Here is a 21,571-nt window from a genome sequence, read left to right as displayed (position 1 = left end):
TACTCATGACAGGAAATGAACAGGTACAGCAACCCCATTCTGACAAGGGCACGTGTCTGTTCAGGCTGCTATAACAAAACCCCAGAGACTGGGTGGCCTAAACAGCAACCATGTCCCACAGTTCTCGAGGCTGGGAAGTCCAAGCTCAAGGTAGCGGCAGGTTCTGTGTCTGGTGAGAGCCTGCTTCTCGGTTTTCAGATGGCTGCCTTCTAGCTGTGTCCTCACATGGTGGACAGAGGAAGGGGGGGGGACTTTGCTCTCCCCTTTCTTTAAAAGAACAATAATCTCATTGTGAGGGCCTTACCTTCATGACTTAACCCAAACCTAATTACCTCCCAAAGGCCTCATCTCCAAATACTGTTGTTTGGGGTTAGGGTTTTAACTCATAATTTTTTAGGGGACACAAACATTGAGTCTACAGCAGTGTGATGACCAAGGCTCAGACCCCTTGGCAATGAGGATCTGGGCCATGCTACCTGGGAAGGTGAGTGGTACCTAGACAGGTAATGGAGGAAGAAGAAAATGATTATCGTCGTATCTCTTAGACTAATTGCTGCAGTGGGGACTGCTGTTTGCCCCACTAACCCTGGTCTTCTAAGTTTTCCCTCAGGAGTCCTGGAGGAGAGGCTTCCTGCATGCATGTGAAGCCGTGGATAGGCGTGAAACCAGGGAGGGGGGACTGTGGTCCACACAGAAGTGAGTCACCCCATCTCTCTTCAAGGAAGGACTTGTCCTCTCTGTGAGGGGTATGGTCAGCAGACAGCCTCCAGCCACCGGATCCTGGAGTCCGTGCCTGCTAAAGAGTCACACCTTTCTGAGGTCACGTCCTTCTGGTGGGGGGCAAAGGCCTGGATATTTCTGCCTAATGTGGCACAACTCTGACCGCGGGCAGCCTTGTCCCAGAGCTGCCGCTGAGGTTCGGTGGGGCCTACATCACAGTTTTGCCTCTCTCTTTGCTCGCTCTTCTTTCCTCCTGCTCCTTTTAACCGAGGCCAGTCCCTCATCAGCACCTCACACTCACAGTTGTCTTAGCATGTCCGTCCAGAGACTTCAACCTGCTACAGGCTAAATGCTTTGAAGGCAGAGGAGGAACTTACCGACTCTGTAATTTGAAGCAAGCTCTTTCACTCTCCTGAACTTCTGTTTGCGCATCAGTAAAATGGAAATAATAGTTTGACTCTCAGAGTTGTGCGAGGCTTAAGTGAGATTGAGCGTGTAAATTGCCTGGCATAGTGGTCAGCATGTAACAGTGTGTAATGTTTAAAAGGGGAGCTCCCCCCAAAACGGACCGTTTCCCATGCCGACATAGCTTTGTGAATTCTGAAGATGGAGAGCTGAGTGTTCTGTTTTCTGGTCACTCTGTTGATGACAGTGATGGCTAATTCCTACATAGCATAAACTGTGAGCCAGGCACATAGATGTCTCTCATATATTAACTTATTTAACCCACATAACAACGTGGTGAGGAAGGTACTGTTCTTCCCATTTTACAGATGAGAAAACTGAAGCACAGAGAAGTTTATAAATTGGTCTCAGGTCCCAAAGACTGAAAGTGGGGGAGCTGGACTTTGACCCCAGGAACCTGGCACTGGAAGCTGTGCTCTGGCCCACTAGAGTACACTGCCTTTGGTCGAACTTTATTCTATAAAGAACCTGATGCAGACTAAGGCAACCCTGCCTCTACCCTCTCACTTCTCCAAGATACCCTTCTGGAACTAATTTTTTGAAAATAGGAAATATGCAGAAGGCGAGAAAGATGCCACCAGCCTGCAAATGGGCTGAGGGTGAGGGTGACTAATCCTTTCTGAAGCTTTGATGGATGGGGAACCCAACATCTGTGTCCCGGGGCTGAGGCCCCAGCCAATGGGAACCACCCTGGAGAGGGGATGAAGGCAGGAGTGAGACTGGCACTGGCAGCTTCCTTGCAAAATTCTGACTATTTGCAAATAATTAACTCAGCTTCTTCAACATATTTTTATTTGCTTAAATTAACAAAATATAGGCTACATGCTCTTTTCAGGTAAACGGCTTTTTCACTGAAGCAGAAAGCAATATTCACAACTCGGGTTGCTACACACTTGGAGTTTTAGTTTTTAAATAGCAAGCCAAAATTCTGTACAAAATCAACATATGGTGTAATGTTGTCCAAATATGTGAAGGATTTGAAATGCTAGCTCCATTACATTTTGTTCCAGCAAGGCAAAGATCATGATTCATAACACAATGTTAATATTTTATTAAATGCCTCAGGGCTTAATAAATACAGTATGTGCATTGGGCTTTCTCATATAGCTACTCAAATACAAATACACCGGTTACCCTTGTGGGGTTATGAAAGGTGAGCCTCCATCTCATGGCCAAAGGGGAGTCAAAAAATTTTTAAAGAAGATGAAAATAATTAAAAGGCAATAAGAGGGGGTGGTCATAGGCCTGAATTGAAAGGATAAAATAAAATATGTTTCTTGGCTGGTCAGTTGGTTGGTTCAAAGTGTCAGTGGCCGAAAGCCTGAAGAGCATTTAGTGGTGACCTCTTTTCAGAGCACAATGCGATGAATGACACGTTGCCCTGGCTCTGGAGTGCTGGAAACCGTGGGTGGTTTCAGCCCCTACCTCTCTGAGGATGGCTCTCCTTCAGGGTTTCATTATTGTTAATTTGCTCAGTAGGCAGGGCTGGCCAGCCCTTTCCTGAGCTCTGCACTTACGCATAGTCCTTGTCATTTACTACCCAAACTGGGACACTTTTGGGAGTTTAGGTGACACCACTGATAATTACCTTAGGACAATAGGTATAAACCAGGGTTGACCTAGGCAAACCAGGAAGCTGTTCACTCGACAACATACAAAAGCAACATTTTAACCTTGGTTCTCATAATGAATACTAACCATGGGTTAGATCTAATTAAATAACTCATACCCAGAGTCAAGAGCTATAAACAGGCCTTAGAATATACCCCATAACAACTTTTTACTCCTTTTTCTAGACCTTTTTCTCTCTCCAGATGAAATTTTACTAAGAAGGCTAACACAAAACAGATGAAATCTGAGCCACTCCGAGTGACACGGGCACGAGGCCTGGGAGTCTCTCCTTCTCACAAAGCCTCTCTGGAGGGGCCCACGCAGGGGCCCTGGCTCCTCCACAGACAATTTGAAAACTCTTCTTCTAGACCATACTCTCTCCCTCTCGACATTAACTTGTTCCTCAAACATTCCTAGATGATTCATTTTGGTTGGAAAAGACTAGAACTTTCTGTTCTAGGCCTCTTGGTTCCTTTTCCAGCTAGCCAGACCCAGAACAAACTGGCTCTGCAGCCCTCAGAGTAGGTTCTCAACACATACATAGCTGCCGGAAGAGTACATCTGTAACAGAACCCTAAAAGCTGGGGACCTCACAGACCTCACGGGCTGCTTTCTGGGTGATTCCACTAGGGCATTGATGAGCTATGTTAATAGTGAGTGGAAAGCAAGTTGCCCCTCTGAGGACTTGGAACAGGTTCCTGGCCCGGAGTTGTGTTTGTAACTGCAGGAACCACAATATGCCCTTCACCATCCCTTTGCAGGTGCTCTGACCCAAGGACACGGGCAGCCGGAGAAAACCCAAGCCGCTCTGGCACTGACGGCGGTGGGGCTGCAGGAAGGGGCTGTACGCATGGTGGCGGGAGAAGGGCATCGGGAATGAATGAAGACTCGGGTAAATGATGAGAGCTATACTGCTCACAAAAACTAGGGGATATTTTATAGCTTCATATTCATTTTGAAAATACCCACTAATTTTTGTGAGCAGTATAGATGAGGCTGATGGGAAAGCACCTTGGCCAAGAGAAAAAGCCAGCATGCAGCATCAGAGGTGGGCTAGGTCTTGTAAAGAAATGTATTGGGGACTTTGGAGGAGAGGAAGCAAAATAATAAACAGTACCTAGCTCTACAAATAAGAGTCAAAACTACCAACCTAGAGGCAGTTTTTACACACAGACACAGTACCAGTGGGGCTCCTGCTGATGGCCAGTCACAAGTATGGGACGTCCTGTCAGTTCTGCTTTACTCGGTGCCCAAGCCTGAGGAAAGCTGACCTGCTGGGCTCTACCTACTCATTATAATCATCGTCTCTCACTGGAATCGTGATTCAAGCATCTAGGAAGAAATAATTAGTCACTATAAGCCAGCTATGTATTTTAAAACATAGTAAGTGACCATAAACATCACAGGCATCATCTTGTAATACAGAAAGTGTGTATTTATGCTGTGTGTGTGTGTGTGTGTGTGTGCGCGTGTGTCCCCTTGGGAGGCTCTTACAAAACAGGTAAGAAGTCTAAGTGAGCAGTATGATTTCCAGGTCTCCTGCTCTCTGTCTTAATGATTCTGAAGCCACACAGAGAAATATTTAGAGTCCCTGGGAGGGGTCCCGGGAGTCACAATTTCAGCCCAGTCTTCCTCAACCCCGGCTGCACGCAAGAATCATGGGGCAATTGTGAAAATAATCAATGCTGGGATCTGCTCTAGACCAATTCCATCAGAGTCTCAGGGAGTGAGGCCCCAGCTTAGGTACTTTAAAAAAGGCCCCCTGCACCAATTCTAATGTGCAGGCACACTGAGAACCCAGCCCAGATGCTCCCCTACTGGTGATTAGTGGCTGGATGTTCTAAGACTCCAAATAAGGCAGGCATTATTCCAGGGAGAAGTCCTCCCTGACTCCCCCAGCTCCTGCTCTGAGGAGAAACCAACAGCTCACAGGTGACAACTCTTGTTGCGGCTGCTTTATGGAGCATGAGGCCTCCGAGGAAGGCCTCCAGAAGGAAGCCCCCCCCTGCTCAGGATGCAGGCGTGAGTACTGTTGGGCCATCGGAAAATATGGATGTTCCTAATGCCATATTTAATGAAGGTAACTGGAGCAGAGCAAGGCAGACCCAGGCAGCAATTTAAGTATGGCTGGACTTTCCTGAGTCAGAATTACTCATTTTCCCTTGAAATTTTATCTTATTTCTGCAGCAACTAGGTGAGAACACCCTTTTCAATAACTCACCCTCCTATGTCATTTCTGGTATTTTTTACTTTTTTTTTTTTTTAACAAAGGCAATTTTTTATATATACAACTACTTATATTTTTACCTATCTGGAAAAATATAACTTTCACACATTCAACTAAATAATCATTAATAAGGCAACATGTCAAGCACCATAGTTTTGCAACTTGAAAGAAATTTACCACATATTGTGTATTAGTCAAAGAAAAATAGAATTTCTAAAAGCACCTTAGCACCAGCTTACAATTAGATATCTAGAAGAATGTGTACAGCTTATTATATTGGAGATGCATAAAACACTGAAGAAGACCCTGCCTGTGTGTGAAATGATCCAGGGCCAGGGAAGGACCTGGGGGGTTTAAGTCACCTTCACCGAGGATGGCTCTGCTCCTGCGCACGCAGCCCAAGCCACTGTGCTGTGAGCCACCAGCCAGTCTCCAGCGAAAGACAGCTCAAGCAGAAAAAAAGCTATATTTGAACTGCCTACTTCTCATTTTCCAAATGTAATTCTTAAACGGTCCACTTAGATACCTAAAAGCACTGCTTGTTTTTCCATTTTCCTCTCCAGTAATTCTTTTAAACTCTCATCTCTGTGCTTGAAGTACAAGTAATCAGAAAAGGAGGCACCCCGCCGGGTGCTGGGCAGAGCCCTGAGGCTGAGACCCTCCCCTCTGCCGGCCCGCTCTAGCTCCTGGCCGCCCTCTGCCCCCAGGCTGTTCTTGCTATTCTCCTGGCGTTCTTCCTTCTGCACATCCTTCTCCTCCTCCTCCTCCTCTTCATTTCCCCTCTTCTCCGCCTCCTCCTGGGCTTGCCAGGGCGCCCTGGGGGCCGGCTCAGGCTTGGCGGAGAGATCCTGGGGCACGCAGAGCTGCCGGTTCCGGGAGGCCAGACCCGGGCTGTCCTGCTCCGCCTCGTAGCAGGTGTCCTCGTCCTCCTCTTCGTGGCAGGAGCTGCCCCTGGCGCTCTCCCCATCAGACTGGAACGCCCGGCGTTTCTGGGACAGGTCGAAGGGCTCCTCTTGTTCCAGACTCCTCAGGACCCCTGCGGTGGGCGCCAGGGCAATTCTCCCCCTTCCAAAACCTGTGAGAACAAAGGCAGAGTTCAGGCCCAGGAAAAGCCTCTGAGAATGGGTGGTTAGGTGGCACCCAGGGCAGTTTAGTGTAGTTTAATTTTACATTTTAAAAACAGATAAACTCCCAGAAAGGATGTGGAGATGGGCCTTGTCTCAGATGAAGTCTACATGGGTTTAACCCCTTCAAGGTGAATTTGGCAACATGAACCAAAAGCCTAAAATAAGCCTAGCTCTTACTTAGCAATTACATTGCTGAGAATCTAAACTATGAAAATTGGCAGGTGCATAAAATCTGTGTTAGGATGCTCATCACATTTTTAATAATGAAACTGTGAAAACAATTCATCTATTTAATGATAGAGGTTTGTTTAGATAAGTAATAGTACATCCACACAATGACCTATGTGTGGAAGATGTAGAGACATAGTAATCATAAAAAAGGTATTCTCTCCATATTTTAAGTAACAAACATATATATTTATTATATACTGGTATATTTATAGTATAAACTCAATTCATTCTTTCTTTCTGTCTCTGTCTCTTTCAAAAAATGATTTTTCTTTATACTGCTAATGCGCTTATTTCTTTTTTCTTTTTTTACTATATTTAGTGAGCATATATTTTACCATTAAAAAAATAAAATAATAAAGGCATTTCCATCTTGGAAAAAAATAATAGATGGTCTCCTTCCCCTCACCTCCGCCACAGCACAGCGCACTGGGCAGGGCGGACTAGTACCAGTACGGAAGGACTGCCTGCGTAGGGGCCACGGGGAAAGCTGCCAAGCTGGTAGACCTGGACCATGAATTCATCACAGCTGAGGACCCCAGGACTGAGAAAGTAAACTAGGAGAAAACTTCTTCCCAGTTCAGTCAGGACCGAGGCCGAGAGACGGAAGCCCCTGCTCTGCACATGGGCCTATCGGCCCTACCGAGCAGGATAATGGTCCTTGAGCGAGTCTAGCCATGACAGGTCAGAGGAGGCCTAGCCTGCTTCAGACACACTTCTGCTGACCACAGAGCTGGCAGGCCTGGGTTTTTTTTGTTTTTGTTTTTTGTTGTTGAAAAGAAAGATTGCATGCCTTTTAACAGTTGTGCAATGAAGTGGATACAATACAGGCTTTAGTGTCAGAAAGGTTTGTGTTCAAATCCTCACTCTGACACTTTTTAGTTGAACAAATTCAGGCAAATTAATGTCTGGCAGCCTCAGTTCCCCCATCTGTAAAATAGGGAATCACAGAAGTTTCTCCAGCTAGAAGCTGCTGTGAAGATTCGAGGCGGCCAGGCACCCAAGGCAGAATCTGGAACAAAAATCTAATAATGGCCAGGACTGGCCTCATTACAATGTTCCAATTTATTTTCTAGAATTCACTTTTACTTACTGCCTTCGGATCTTACTTAGCATTTTATTTGTGATAGTAACATTGTTAGCCTGCTCCTGCTGCCCTGTTGTAATCTTGAAGTTTATACTCCCCTTTTCGATCATAACAATCAAGTAAAGCCCCTATACACAGTCACCTCCCATTTGTTACCCGCTGGCCTCCGCAGGCTTGGGGGCTCCCTGGAAGAGCGATTACCTTGGGAATGGAGGCCCCGCTCCATGACCCCGTGTTTGACTTTCATGTGGCGCGTCAGGTTCCCCTTCAGGGTAAATTTGCTGGGGCAGTAGAGGCACTTGAAGGGCTTGCTGTCGGAGTGCAGGTGCATGTGGCCCATGAGGTTGTGCATGCGGTTGAATTCCTTCCCACACAGCTGTCGGAGACAGGGATGAGGAGAACATAGGTTACTCGCAGGCAGGGGACTCCGCCCAGGTGAACCCACACCCAGGCCTGTGTGAGACCCTTGGTTTGGGTCTGGGCATTTTAAGCTGCTTGCAAAAAAGCTGTCCGCATGGAAGTCAGGGAGGACCGTCCTGGACTGTGCCCAGGCTCAGAGGTCGGGCAGGGAGGGATGGGCTCATGAGATTTTGTTCCTGTGGTACAGATTCTTAAACTCAAAGTAAAAAGCACAAAGTTATTAAAGCTTCTTTTAAACCTTTTGAAAAAAAAGAAAAGCTCATCCAAAATGAAGAATGCAAAAAGTAATTGCCCAAAGCATGCTTCACTTGAATAATAAGGACACAATTACTTTTTTAATATTATGGAGCATTTACAAATGGAGGGCCCTGTCCTAAGGCTGCCATGGAATATCTCACTTGATTCTTGCATTAATCCTATGAGATGGGTGCTGTTGTCACCACCACTTTACAGACGGACAGACTGAGGGACACACATGACGGGATAGACAAAGGCACACAGTTAATGGGCACTGGAGCTGGGATAATGAGTTTAGGTCATCAAACACCAAAGGCCACAGAGTTAACCAGCATACCATACTGAGTTAACCAGCATACCATACTGGACACCCCCCAGTAATCTTTTTTTTTTTAATTGATGAGAAAAAGAGAGAAACACCAATTTGTTGCTCCACCTATTTATGCATTCATTGGTGGATTCTTATATGTGCCCTGACCGAGGATTGAACCTGCAACCTTGGTGTACAGGGACAATGCTTTAGCCAACTGAGCTATCTGGCCAGGGCCCAATAATCTTTTCTGTCAGACTATATCAGCCAATACATTTCTAATTTTTAAATTTGCTAATTATTGGGATGAATTTCAAAGTTAAAGGGAAGAAGGAGACATGCAAAGGAAGAAGTGTGTCTTCTCTCTGGGTGGAGATTTAAAGTACTGAATATATTATCTCAGGTATACAAAAAGCAAACATGTTTTATTCATTTTTTTTCTTTGTCATTTCTCTTGCACCATTAAGGTGCAAATGCATGATGGACCACAACACTGGTTCTCCAACTTCTTTCAGAAGAGAATCTGTCTTTTCAAAGGCACTGTTTGCAGAGGGGGCAGAGCGTGAAGCAGAAGCCTCTGCTGTGGGATGCTCTCTCGCCCCCCGGCTGTCCCCAAACCTTAGCAGGGGCTCCAGCCCTCCCGTGGCTGTGCTGGGAGGAATGCAAAGAAGGATTTTTGTGTCTGTGCTCGGACCAGAGTGCTAAGGGAGGATTGTTCTCCTTCTCCTCCAGCCTCAGTGGCCTGTGTCATGAGGGCACAATATGGAGTGAGAGATGCCATGGAGAGAGGACTTGGGGGTACGGAGTCCTCTGAAGCTGACACCAGTTTTCTTTTCAGGCACAACGCTGGGGGCTCTGGATTGAAGCTTTAATAATTAAGGCAACGTTGTCCTCAGGTGGCTCATGGAGCTGCGCGTTGAGCTGGCCTTGCAAAGGGGTAGACTAACAAAGGGTGGCCTTGGGATACTGGCCCGAAAGAAGCTGGGTGGTAGGAGGAAGCAGGCTGGGATTACACATTGGGCACAGATAAGCTACAGATGGATAATGAATGGTTGGTTCTGTATTCTTAAATGACTCATATTTGGGAGTTTTAAGTTTTTTTTCCCTTTTTACTTCCTTACTAGCAAGAATGAATTCAGCATACTGGTGTCCCACACTCAGTATTCAGAGTATCTGCTCACCACATTCATTTGGAAAAGTTGACCCAAGAAGGGAAAGGCTCAGAGAGTTGGTCTGATTTCAACCTCCTCGGGAGCCCTCCATGTGGGATGGATACTTGCTTTCTTTTATTTTGAATAGAGACAATTTATTAAGACATTATCAATTTGTGGCTTAGTTTTATACATGTGTACAAGTTCTGGCAACCTTTTTTGATCCACTTATTATCTTAGTTAATGCAGTTCTCCATTCTGGCTAAAGAAAAAAACAACAACTTTGAATCTAAAGATTCTGCATTAGATATTTCCAGTTGTGGGTCATTTTAGAAAAAGTGTATTTCACTTGGTTCCTGATCATTTGGAGTGATGCTGCAGCAGGAGATTCAAAACCAGCGAAATCCAGCTCCTCTCCCTGCTGTCCCCGCAACACATACGGGGAAGGAGCTGGAGGCTGGAAGACTAATCAGGCTACTGCACTCGTCCAAGCCTAAATGGTCTCATGGTCCTACAGGCCAACAGAGAGAACCGAGAGGATGAGATGGGCACCTTCTGCACCTGGATCCCGTGAAGGGTGAATTCCCACTTCTAGTTATGGTTGCCAAGATATCAGAAGCTGGACTGGTCTGAAAGGGATTTATAAAGGAGACAGAATTTTAGCCTAACCTTGAAGAACATGCAGAGTGCCCTTTGTTTGATTTTAACAGAAAAATATAGTTTCTTCATTAAACATCTTTAGACACCTCAGTCAATAAACGACACTATCATTGTGTGATCATGACCATTTGCAGCCGCAGCTGCTGTAGCTCTGCAATCAGAGAAGATCCTGCAATACACCTGCCCCAATGTCCCACCTCCCTCCCCCCTTACCAAGGTTCCCCCCATCACCAAGGTCCCACTTCCTTCTCCCTCTATAAGGTTCCCCCTTCCTCTCCCACACCAAGGTTCCCCCCCTCACCAAGGTCCCACCTCCCTCTCCCTCAACAAGGTACCCCTCCCTCCCCCTTCACCAAGGTCCCACCTCCCTCCCTCCTCATCAAGGTATCCCTCCCTCCCCCCTTCACCAAGGTATCCCTCCCTCCCTCCTCATCAAGGTCCCACCTCTCTCCCCTCTCACTGACATCCCACTCTGTTCCCCCTCACTTCTCTCCCTACCTCATGCACCAAGATGTGTACATATCACAACGGCTACCACTGGGCATTCTCCAGAATCTTCCTCAGCTTTAGACAAGCAATTTTTTATGATCCTTATCATAGTCCAGTGTGTGTTTTTCTATTCTAATCTTTTTCTGGATCAATTTGTTCATTAGTAAACTTCCTGGGCCTGACCAGGCAGTGGCGCAGTGGATAGAGGGTCGGACTGGGATGCAGAGGACCCACGTTTGAGACCTCAAGGGCGCCAGCTTGAGCACGGGCTCATCTGGTTTGAGCAAAGCTCACCAGTTTGGACCCAAGGTCGCTGGCTCAAGCAAGGGGTTACTCGGTCTGCTGAAGGCCCGCGGTCAAGGCACATATGAGAAAGCAATCAATGAACAACTAAGGTGTCACAACAAAAAACTGATGATTGATGCTTCTCATCTCTCTCCATTCTTGTCTGTCTGTCCCTATCTATCCCTCTCTCTGACTCTCTCTCTGTCTTTGTAAAAAAAAAAAAACCAAAAAAACTTCTTGGGACATTTCAATGAGACGTGTGGTCACTAGGACATTAAAATGGTATTATCCCCTAAAGTCAAGGCCTGTGGCCTCAAGGAAGGTCCACTGTGGGGCATGACTGGTAAACTATATTTTCTGATGTGTGATTGGTAACAAAGACTGATTTTTGTGCTGTTGATAAAATCTAATTTTTCTATACCAGAGTTCTCCTTCATAGTTTATGGTAGCTTATTGGGCCAGCCAATGGAGAGCTCTCCCAGGACTGAGGGGAGGTATGTGAACTCTAGAAGATGTTTGGGGCAGTAAAGGGTGCTGAGATCATCTTCAGAAATGTTAGGGCTGCCTTCCTTGTCTTTGTGGCTACCTCAGTAACAAGCAAAGGGGTATACACATAGGAACAATAAATATCTAAGTATTTAATTGAGAGAGTAAATAAACAATCAGGAAAATATCAGTAACCCCATGCAAAAATTCCAAAAAGCAGCCATCACCACTGTCTTTCTTTCCCCACTATAGTGTGTATAACTCTATACAGTACACACTACTTTGTAAACCCAAATCCTTAGTAGTAGGAGAATAAAGACAGTTAACTCAGGACCCAAGGTACTTGGATAGCATTCAGATCTCAATGGTTGGCACCTTTAGCTTCTTCCTCTCAAACTCTGACCCTCCCAAAAAGCCCTTTGGTTATTATCTAGAACCCTTGACCTCTTCATCTTTCTCAGAAGATTGTCCTGACAGGACAATACATGAGTATATAGAGATATTTTGTGTCTGTGAAGTTGAGAGAGATGCGCTCAGTCACTGTTAGTGAAGATTGTCACTGTTAGAAAGAAGACTGCGTTGGTTATTCTCTGAGCATAGTCACTGTAGCAGCAGAGGGGAGTATGACCGGAAGGAGAGGAAAGGGTGAGAGGGAGCACCAAAGCTCTAGTTTCTTTTTCTGAGAAAAGCAGCTGTCTACATCAAGGCTCTCTTTAATCATGACATGTGAGGCTAAGAGCTTGCTCAAGCCAATACTTGCTGAATCATCTCCTGCCCAGGTCTATAAAAATGAAAACAGTTAGGTATTGGCACAGGAAGCTGCTGGTGAGGATTCAGCTTTCATTTTGCAGGCGGTCATCTCGACCTGCCCACCCCTCAGGAACTCTCGGCTTCTCTGATGTGGGCTGTTAGTGAGCCTGACATTACACCTCAGCTTTTATATCGATGCCCACTCCTATGCCTACTTTTTAAGTGGTAAGTGGACCACAACATTAGAAAATTAGAACAAATGTTTTGAACTGTCCTTGAAAAATGGGTTGCACAGATCATCAGGCTTTGAGATGACAGCACAGAGAAGTGATGGTGAGACCCGAGAGGGGTACAGCACTAACTAACTCCATTGTCTCTTTTGTAAAACGTTGAAGAAAACAATAGTTCCTTGTGAGGCTGTTATAAAGGCCAAGTGAGAGAATTCATGTAAAGGGTTTGACAAAAAGAACTCAATAAATATGAGTGTTTATTACTATCATGATCATATACATAGTATACTCGTTTACATTTCAGAAATAGAAAGGTCTTTGAAGATGAGGGTGTGGTCTTTTTACACCAAATTATTTGGAGGGAATATTGAAGGAAGTAAGGAATCCTCTGAGTAAACACTGCCAGGTTACTTGAGGCATACTAGAAAGGAAGCACTGTGCTGGACCCAGCATTGGGAAATGTGAATGGAAAAAGAAAATTCGTCTTAGATAGCAAGTCTGGGGAGAGCCCATTGTCTGGCTCCCTGATCCTTAGCCCTTTAAACAGCGGGCAGGTGTCCTGTTCCTCATCTTCACAGGAGTTCCAAATCCAGCTTCCTGGTGCCTCTTCTGTATCTGATTAGGGCCTGGAGATGCCTCAGGCAACTTCCCACGATCCCCAGCGACAATGCTGACAGCCAGAGCTATGGAGAAGTCAAGTCAGTTGTGTGCACAGACAGGATGAGGGCAGCGGGCAGCTGCTGGGCTGGAGCCAGAGGCCTATGAAGCCAAGAAGAGCCACACTACCTCACGCCAACCAGCCTGATCTGGGTCTGGGGACTGAGATGCACCAGGAAGCCTGCGTTTTCCGATTCTGAGAGAAAAGGTCAAAGAGCCGCAACCTGCAGCTCAGGAGAATGGCCTCCGCTAAACTGCCCTTCCCTTACATTCTTCTCTCTCTCTCTCTTTTCTATTAAGAAGGGTGTTCCTTTCCTCAAAGGGAGAGAGAGGGAGGGAGGGAGAGAGAGACTGTAAACTGTCCAAAAGGGCCGTGAGAAAACAGGAAGCTTTGAAAAGTACAAGAGAAAGCAAGATGAAATCTATTTGCAGGCGGGCCCCTGGGGACATGTGAGGCATTGTTAAGCAGGCAGTTCATGCAGCTATATCCTTCCTTCTGCTGAGGAGGGCTTTGCTGCCAAAAGGCTGCTATCTGGTCACTGCCTTAACCCCCTCAATGCCAGCCTGAGAACCTTGGTTTCCAGTACTGAGCCCCTAAATATCCTCACACGGTTTGTCCCCTACACGGCATCAGCGAGCCGGAGGGGAAGATGGAACCTGCTTGGTAGAGGTGGTGGGTCCTTTTCCAAGGAGACTTCATCCTCTTCCATCAGCTTGCCCTTGGCCTGCAGGCCTCTGCTTCAGACCAGGCTCTAGATGACCTAGTGATTCATAACTTAGGCAGCTCCCGGCTTCACCCATCTCAAAGGAGAATTTGTCCCGGAAATTCTGGATGGCTGCTTTTCCTGGACAGGTTTCCCAAAGACGGCAGCTGGTTCTTTGCTTTTATGAAGAGCAGCCGCTACAAGGACAGTGTCCAAGTCCACCCCTGTGTACTAACGCAGAATCTGGGAAGCATCTTTCTGAAACATGGCTTAAATGTACAGGCGCGGGTCTCTGGAGAAGCTCCAACTGGCTCCCAGAGGCAAGGAGTCCAGAAGTTGAGCCAATAACAAAAGAGCCCAGAAGGGCAGTAAATTTTTTTATAAGGAAGCAAAGAGAAACATAGAAAGGAGCCTTTCCTCTCCTCTAATTTTCCATTCTATTGTTAATGCTTAATTCCACAGTGAGTGAACTTTGCTGTTTGCTATAGACAGCTGTTTCCACTGAGCACAGGGCTGGAGAAAACCAGTTTATGTTGCAACAGGGGGCGGGGTTTATTTTAGGAAGGATTTTTAGTGGTGAGAGTCCCAAGAAATTAGAATCTGTTACTTAAAATAATTCCCTCACTCCCCTTTTGCAAGGTTTGGGGTAAAAGAGACAGAGCGAACTCTCAGAGTCAGGCCTGCCAATCACATGAAGGGAGTAAGTCTTCCCTGTCACCAGGCGAAAGCCTTGGTTTAGTTGTCTGGGCCTATTCGCCACCATCACTATACAGCCTCCCATCCACTTCTCTCTGATGGCGGTGGATGGATTGCACAGCAATGAGCAATGACCCTCCCTTTCTCTCTCAACCCCCAAGATCCCAGTGAGCTCCAACCAGGGCCAGAGTTCTAAGACTTCAGCACAACATGGATGGGAAGCAAAGTCCACGGGATGCCATCTCAAGATGGCCCATGTCACCATGGAGCTAGTTCACCAACACACAGAGGCCCATTACATAATCTGTCAACTCAGATGTGCTCTGAAATCCTTTGAAATGAAGAAGGTGACAGCAGGAAGAGGACACTGAGCAGGGTAGCACTGAGATGGGGACACATAGAGGAAGAACCTGGCTGTATGCTTCGGGCACTTTCCAGGAGACAGAGAGCTCTTGTTCAAGGTGATTGACATTGTTCTTATTGTAGAAATATCCAAGAATGGAGAAAGGCCACCTAAGTTTGATTTTTTTTTTTTTAAAAAAAGGCCCTTTAACATCCAATTCTTTTTGTTCTAATGACATATATCCACTCTCCTAGGCAGCTACCTGACCCACAGTGTGGTCTGCTGAGAGAAGCTACCCACCAGGAGGAAGTGACTGTAGATTACAGTCCAATTCTTGTGCCAGGCTCAGCTCCCACAGGACAGGATAAACTATGCATTGCTTCAGAGTTGGCATTTTATCCTACAAGCCCTTGTCATGGTGTGATCAGACATCCAGAGCCTAATGCACACTCAAGGAGAGGTCAACTTGAGTTTCTGAACCAGCTGACTGGCAGACACCCTTTGAACCATGTATGGTGCGCTATCATTGGGGTGGAGGAAGAGGGACAAGATGTTCATGAAAGGAAGCCCGAAAGGAGGCTGGCTCACTGCAGCGTTGGGCCAGGTTGTACTGCTAGTACAGTCTTCTATGCACTGGTACCAGAGAGAACCCTGTAAGTCCTCAAGTAGCACCTGGAGAAGAAATCCTCTAGGCCACTCTGAGGCCCTTGATATAGAGAAACAGAGCAGCTTCTGTGTCCCCCAAATCACACATAGCTCTGCCCCCTAACATAGCCCTCTGTTTCACAGACGTTTTTCTGCCTGGTTTAGCCACTACTGCTGGACCTGAATTGATGAGGTGGAGGTGGGAGTTGGTTGGACTGGACAGGTGTGAATTTTCAGGGGACTGCTAACTATGCAATGGTTCCCTTCATATATTAACAACTTTATGTGCTGTCCACCACCAGTTGATAAGCTAAAAAATAAACCATATTTCCCCATATATAAGATGCTTTCATGTATAAGATGCACCTTAATTTGGGGGCCCAAAATTTGAAATGTATTCTATAAAGTTATTAACTCAAGTTTTATTCACCATAAAATTCATACAACTCCTCATCACTGTCAAAACTCCCATCCATTAGCTTGTTCTCATCTGTGTCTGATGACGAATCACTGTCTTCATATATTGCCTCATCCTCAGTTCCATCTATGGCAGGGGTCCCCAAACTATGGCCCGCGGGCCACATGTGGCCCCCTGAGGCCATTTATCTGGCCCCTGCTGAACTTCTAGAAGGGGCACTTCTTTCATTGGTGGTCAGTGAGAGGAGCATAGTTCTCACTGAAATACTGGTCAGTTTGTTGATTTAAATTTACTTGTTCTTTATTTTCAATATTGTATTTGTTCCCATTTTGTTTTTTTACTTTAAAATAAGATATGTGCAGTGTGCATAGGAATTTGTTCATAGCTTTTTTATGGTCCGGCCCTCCGACAGTCTGAGGGACAGTGAACTGGCCCCCTGTGTAAAAAGTTTGGGGACCCCTGATCTATGGCATTGGAAATGCCACACTTCTTAAATGCAAGTAAAAAAATCTACTATCTACTACTGTATAAGATGCATCCAGGTTTTAGACCCCAAATTTTTCGAAAAAGGGTGTATCTTATACATGGGGAAATTCAGTAATATGTGCTCAAAGCCCAAAAGTAAACTCAACAGAAGGAAAGCACAATGGAAAAGAGCTCCTGTTTGCACCTTCATTGTAGGAGAGGAGAAACCCCTGGAAGGCAGGAACAGCTCTACTAAAAGCGAAGGGGCGAAAGCGCTCAGTGAAGTGGGTAGGAAATCAATCAAAGAAGTGCCTAGTGAGAGAAAAGAGTTGGTCTGTGGCGTCCATTGGTTCACGTAGCCAAGGCTAGCTTCATGGTGTCTGTGTGACCTGAGCAGTGACATAGGACCCCAAACTCAAAAGGGTCCTGAGTCTGGCCTACTGCCCTGCTTTTATCGTCTTGAAATTCTTCATACTATTTGAACAAGGGGACCCCACATATTCCTTTCGCACCAGGTCCAGCATGCAGTTTCCTCCCCCTTCAGCTCAGATGACTCGAGGTGGACGTAAATTGACTTTCAAACCACTGGAACTTGAAGGGAAGGAGGGGAAACACAAGTGGGTGGCAGGAAGAGGGCTGGAGGGAGAATTCTCCCTCCCCCACCTCCGGAGAATGTCCACACAGGTCTAGGGAAGCTCTGGTTCCTGACCCCTCTCACCCCGTCCAGGAGTGGCCAACACAGGAAAGAAGTCAGCTTCACAGGGGGTTCCTTCACGTGGGGGGCATGCCGCAGAGGCATTAAGGCAGAAGCAGCCCCTGGGAGCAGGACACCCTATTTTAGAAATAGAGATCGCCTGAGAATATCATCCAGACCCCATCAGACATGCAGTAACAGAGAAGGAAAACTTCCATTTCAAACAGAAAGGCCCCAATGACATCTGAACATGGTGATTTCCTCCTTCTCCCCCCGCAGCCCCCTCCTCAAGGCCCGGATGACACTGGCCAGTACAGTCCTTGCATGAAACTACCTGAGCAAGATTTCCTTTGTCTTAGAAGTGAAGGGGGATGCTGTCAGGAGGGGGCAGCCTGGGAGCCCGAGCATTTCTGAGTGACACCAGTCAGTGCCGTGGGTTTTACAAATCTCCTGCTCACACATTATCTCAGCAGATGAAATAAAAATCCAACCAAGCTAGTGTGACACAGAGATTTTAACAAAGATGCTTCATGGTCCTCAGGAATAAATGAGAAATGCTTCAGGTGACTGTGTTCACAGTTACTCCTCAGCCCAAGCCAGCATCGGAGTCATCTGAGGGCTAGCCTCAGGTCTCTGTCACCCTCTCTTGAAGACCTGCCCTCAACTCACACCAGTCAGCCCAAGTTCCAGGAGAGCAGGAGCGGAGGCATGGGCTGGGAGTGAGGGCAGTGCTAGAAGCTTCTCTGACTCCTTTCTGCAGTCTACTCATTGGCTTGTAAGGGGAAGAGGGCTTCACTGGGTTGCTCCTTTCTGGACCAGGAGCTTTCCATATCACCTTTATCCTCTAACCACTTCGTTCCCCAGATGGGCCTTCCCCCTCAGACCTTTCCCTGCTGGCTGCCTCCATCCTCTGGGGGCTGGTCCATGGTGAGACAAACAGGCCCAGCTGCGGGGCGGTGTGAGCACAGGTGTGGTGGAGAGGGGGAAAGCACTGCGCAGAGCCTGGGTCGGCTCCCTGGACCCACTGTGGGCCCCACTGATGAAACGGTGTGGAAGGTTCCCTGGAGACTCTTCCCCACCGGGCATTTGCACAACCCTCCGAGTCCTCACTTTCTGCACTCTCCCAAGGCCCTCTGCCCACCTTGCATTTGAAGGGCTTCACGTCAGAGTGGACGATCATGTGTGCCTTGAGCGTCTGTTTCTGCACAAAACTCTTGTAGCAGAGGTGGCACTGGTAGGCGCGGATGTTGGTGTGGATCAGCACGTGCCGCTTCATGTTGGCCAGCAGAGTGAACTCCCGCCCGCAGATGCCGCACTTGTGCTCCTTGACGCCCTGGAGGGAGGCAAGAGCCAGACAAGCGCGGTTAGTGGGCCCGTGCTCTCGGCAGGGTTGTTGTCCGCTTTTCTCTTGGTCGTAAATCCACGAGGAGCTTGCTGATAGATGTTTAGTTCTAAATGGTGTGGCTTTCGCCTTGTTAAATTGTTATTTTCTTGAAAAATATTGATTACATAATTTTTTTTTCTTTCTGAAAATCATAAACTATCTGAAGTTAGAGGAAAGGAAAGCTATTGCTCTTGTTCCTGCTGCTGCTGGGGTTAATTCTACAGTAACAGTTCTCGGGGATTAACAGGATTTGGGTCAGAGAACTGTCGAATGATATGCAAAATGAGTCTGTGATCCAGCTTTCACGATAACGAAAAAAAAAAAAAAAAAAGAAAGAAAGCTCCTAAACTGATAATATCATTTCCCGTATGAAAACCAATGTTCTCTTGAGTTCTCATTAATAGACTTGAAAATCCCAGAAGAGTAACTCATATCCACACTTCAGTTAATTACAACTTAACAATCACCTCTTGAGATGGTCCCCTGGGTTCCCACAGGCCACAGTGACCTCTGAGCGACCTGGGTATGGGACCTCCTCTAAACCAGCTTCTGTCCTGTAGAGAAACTTGGTTGAGGACAGCTTTCTGAATTAGAAAACAGGACCACTGATTTTCTAGTTTCCCTGTTGTTTGTAGAGAAGTGTTTGAATAACTTAAGCATTGATACCCTCAGTTGAAAGCACTTCCAGGGATTAATAACAGGAATAGAGCATTAGCTAATTCTGTATAATCAGTGCTTCCCTGAAAAGGCCTTTGCAAGGGATTTGGACCCAGAATGACTTTTTGGAAAAAATAGTTAGAAAATCATGACATTAAACTAAGATTAATACAGGTTTAGATCAAGTTGTTTAGCTAATAACTGTATTTTATAAATCTCATATTAACTGGTATCCATAGTGACCTATGGAGGGAGGGATTCCATGCTTAACTCTCACTCTCTCTGCCTATATTTCCGAGTCTTTAATTTGGGATATGATAAGAAATATAGTACCGTTCTTCAGTTTTGGTAAGCCCATGGCACTAAGTGTGATTTCAGGTCTCTGGCCAGGCACTAACTGGCTGCAAAACCTAAGGTAATCCATGGCCTTTCCTGGTGAATACTTCCTCATCTCAAGATGGGAAGGTGAACCGTAAGAATCCAGGACTCTTTCCAGATGGAACGTTCCCTAGTCTAGGTTAGTGCAGATGAGGGTGCTAATGAAGAGATCACAATTTTATTGTCTTCCTAAGAAGATGCATTTCAAATGTGCTGAATATTCAAATAATGAGTTTAAAATTATGAAATTAATGAAAACTATTTTCTTGATGGGTTGTAAAATTTACTTCAGCATCTTTTTCTCAAGATTGTCTCCATATTCGGCTAGGACCAAGGCGAAGTAGCTACTTATCACTGTTTTTGGAATTCTCTAGAGAATTCTGTGTCCAAAGTAAAATTCACATGTGGGCTGGCCTTGAACCCAAGTCAGTGGAAGCCGGGACATAACTTTGGGGACAATAGGAAGCTGCTGTATCCCTAAAAGGATCAGTGAAATCACAGAAGGAAGGCCTGCAGGGCTTGTTAGGAATAAGGGGAGGGAGGGGGGTAAAGAAAGGGAAGTCTTGACAGTAGTGTTCAAGAGCTCAGGTGCTGGAGTCAGGGATTCTGGGTGACCTCCCCATACCTCCACGTCTCATTTGCAATTTTGGAGTAATGATACTTGTAAGTAGCTCCTGCTATAAAGTGGCTGGCACATAGCAGGTGTTCAATAAATACTATGCTTGCTGTTTGCTGACATCCTTTATTAAAATACACTTCGTTTCCTAATTTAAATGAGACTTATTTCGGGTATTAGGCTGTTTTTCCCATTTTGACTTCATTATCTACTATCTTACAGAATTTTTATATGTTTCAAAATGCACCTTTGATTCCTTTCCCACACATGTAGGAGGAACCTCTGAAAGCGGCAATTGCCTTGGTGGCTGAATCTCAGTCTCACTTCTTTGTTGATGGTTCCTGCACTTGGCAGGCCCGTTCTCGGGATGCTTTCTGCAGATGTCTTGTGCAGGGCAGGAGTTGTCTGCACAGAGTCCACAGAGAAGCCATACATGTTATGTCTGCAACAGCGCGGGAAACACCCTGTGTTCTGTCTTAACCTATCAAGGGAAACCCATTATGGCAGAACATGAATGTATCTTGGCTGGGCAAAGTCCTCCACTGACCTTTAAGAACTAAAGAATGTTTTAGAAACTCTGTTGTTGAAAATCCTTCCTGCCAAGAAGGCCCTGAGGTCAAAGGTGTGAGGGCAAAGGTCAGTGGGGCAAACTTCCCCTCTTGGAAGCTCAAAGCAGCCCTGAGCAAGCTCAGCTAAGAAAGATTTCAGGGACACTACTGGGGCCTTGTTTTAGTTCATCCTGAATGACTCCAGAGCTTTGGTTACAAACCAGAAATGAACTAAGACCTGTGGGCCTGTATTTCTCCTTGAAGACTTGAGCCCAGGGAAGATATAATCCAACCAAACGGAGGATACTCTCTCTTGTCTCCTGCAATGGAAACCACGTGGCACTGCAGCCAACTAGGCAGGGGCTCCACCTGGGGAAGCCCAGACCCGCTGGACGCAGCCTCTGTTCACCCAGAGCCATCTACAAATGAAGCAGGTCTCGTAGTTGAAGGAGAGAACAGCCTGGAAGGTAGCAGAAGGTAGCCACTGCTTCGGCAGCAAGAGACCAAGAGAATTCTTTAGAAAGAGACTCTGATTAATATATCTCAGGCACGGGGCTGGCCTTGGGTAGATAGAGTTGATGACACACTCATGCTAGTGCCCTGGATGAAATTTCCAGAAGCAGCAGAATTTTGGAGATTCTAGGAAGCTGAGAAGCAAAAGCACAAAGACCTGCTGTTTCCTTCATCTTTTGCACCCACTCCTCCAAATGGTCCGCAGTGTATTTCTAGGCTCATTTCAGGTGCTGGAAGGCTAGCTCTAGATGGGAAAGGGATTGACTGCTAGTTTCCTCATTCTCTCCCATTTCAAGGTGAGGCAGGGCGTCAAGGCCCCGGGACCGGAGCTCTCTCCGGGGTTACACAGCTTCTCCCGTCAAAGTGGGGA

The 21,571-nt window shown here is 46.3% G+C and overlaps 1 protein-coding gene across 1 annotated transcript in view; it reads right to left on the bottom strand.

Moving 5' to 3' along the window:
* Window positions 1–1,991: 1,991 nt before the first annotated feature.
* Window positions 1,992–21,571, bottom strand: part of ZNF366 (zinc finger protein 366) — a 68,869-nt gene continuing 49,289 nt past the window's right edge. The window contains exons 3-5 of the mRNA XM_066241482.1: window positions 18,247–18,438; window positions 7,667–7,841; window positions 1,992–6,098 (exon numbers count right to left, since the gene is read on the bottom strand). Of these exons, the coding sequence (XP_066097579.1) occupies window positions 5,542–6,098; window positions 7,667–7,841; window positions 18,247–18,438 (924 nt within the window). The 3' untranslated portion in view covers window positions 1,992–5,541. The remainder of the gene's footprint in view (window positions 6,099–7,666; window positions 7,842–18,246; window positions 18,439–21,571) is intronic.

Source organism: Saccopteryx bilineata, chromosome 1, assembly GCF_036850765.1.
Source record: "Saccopteryx bilineata isolate mSacBil1 chromosome 1, mSacBil1_pri_phased_curated, whole genome shotgun sequence".
NCBI lineage: Eukaryota > Metazoa > Chordata > Mammalia > Chiroptera > Emballonuridae > Saccopteryx > Saccopteryx bilineata.
Note: the sequence above shows the minus strand (reverse complement) of the source record. Positions and strands in the feature narration are given on the sequence as shown.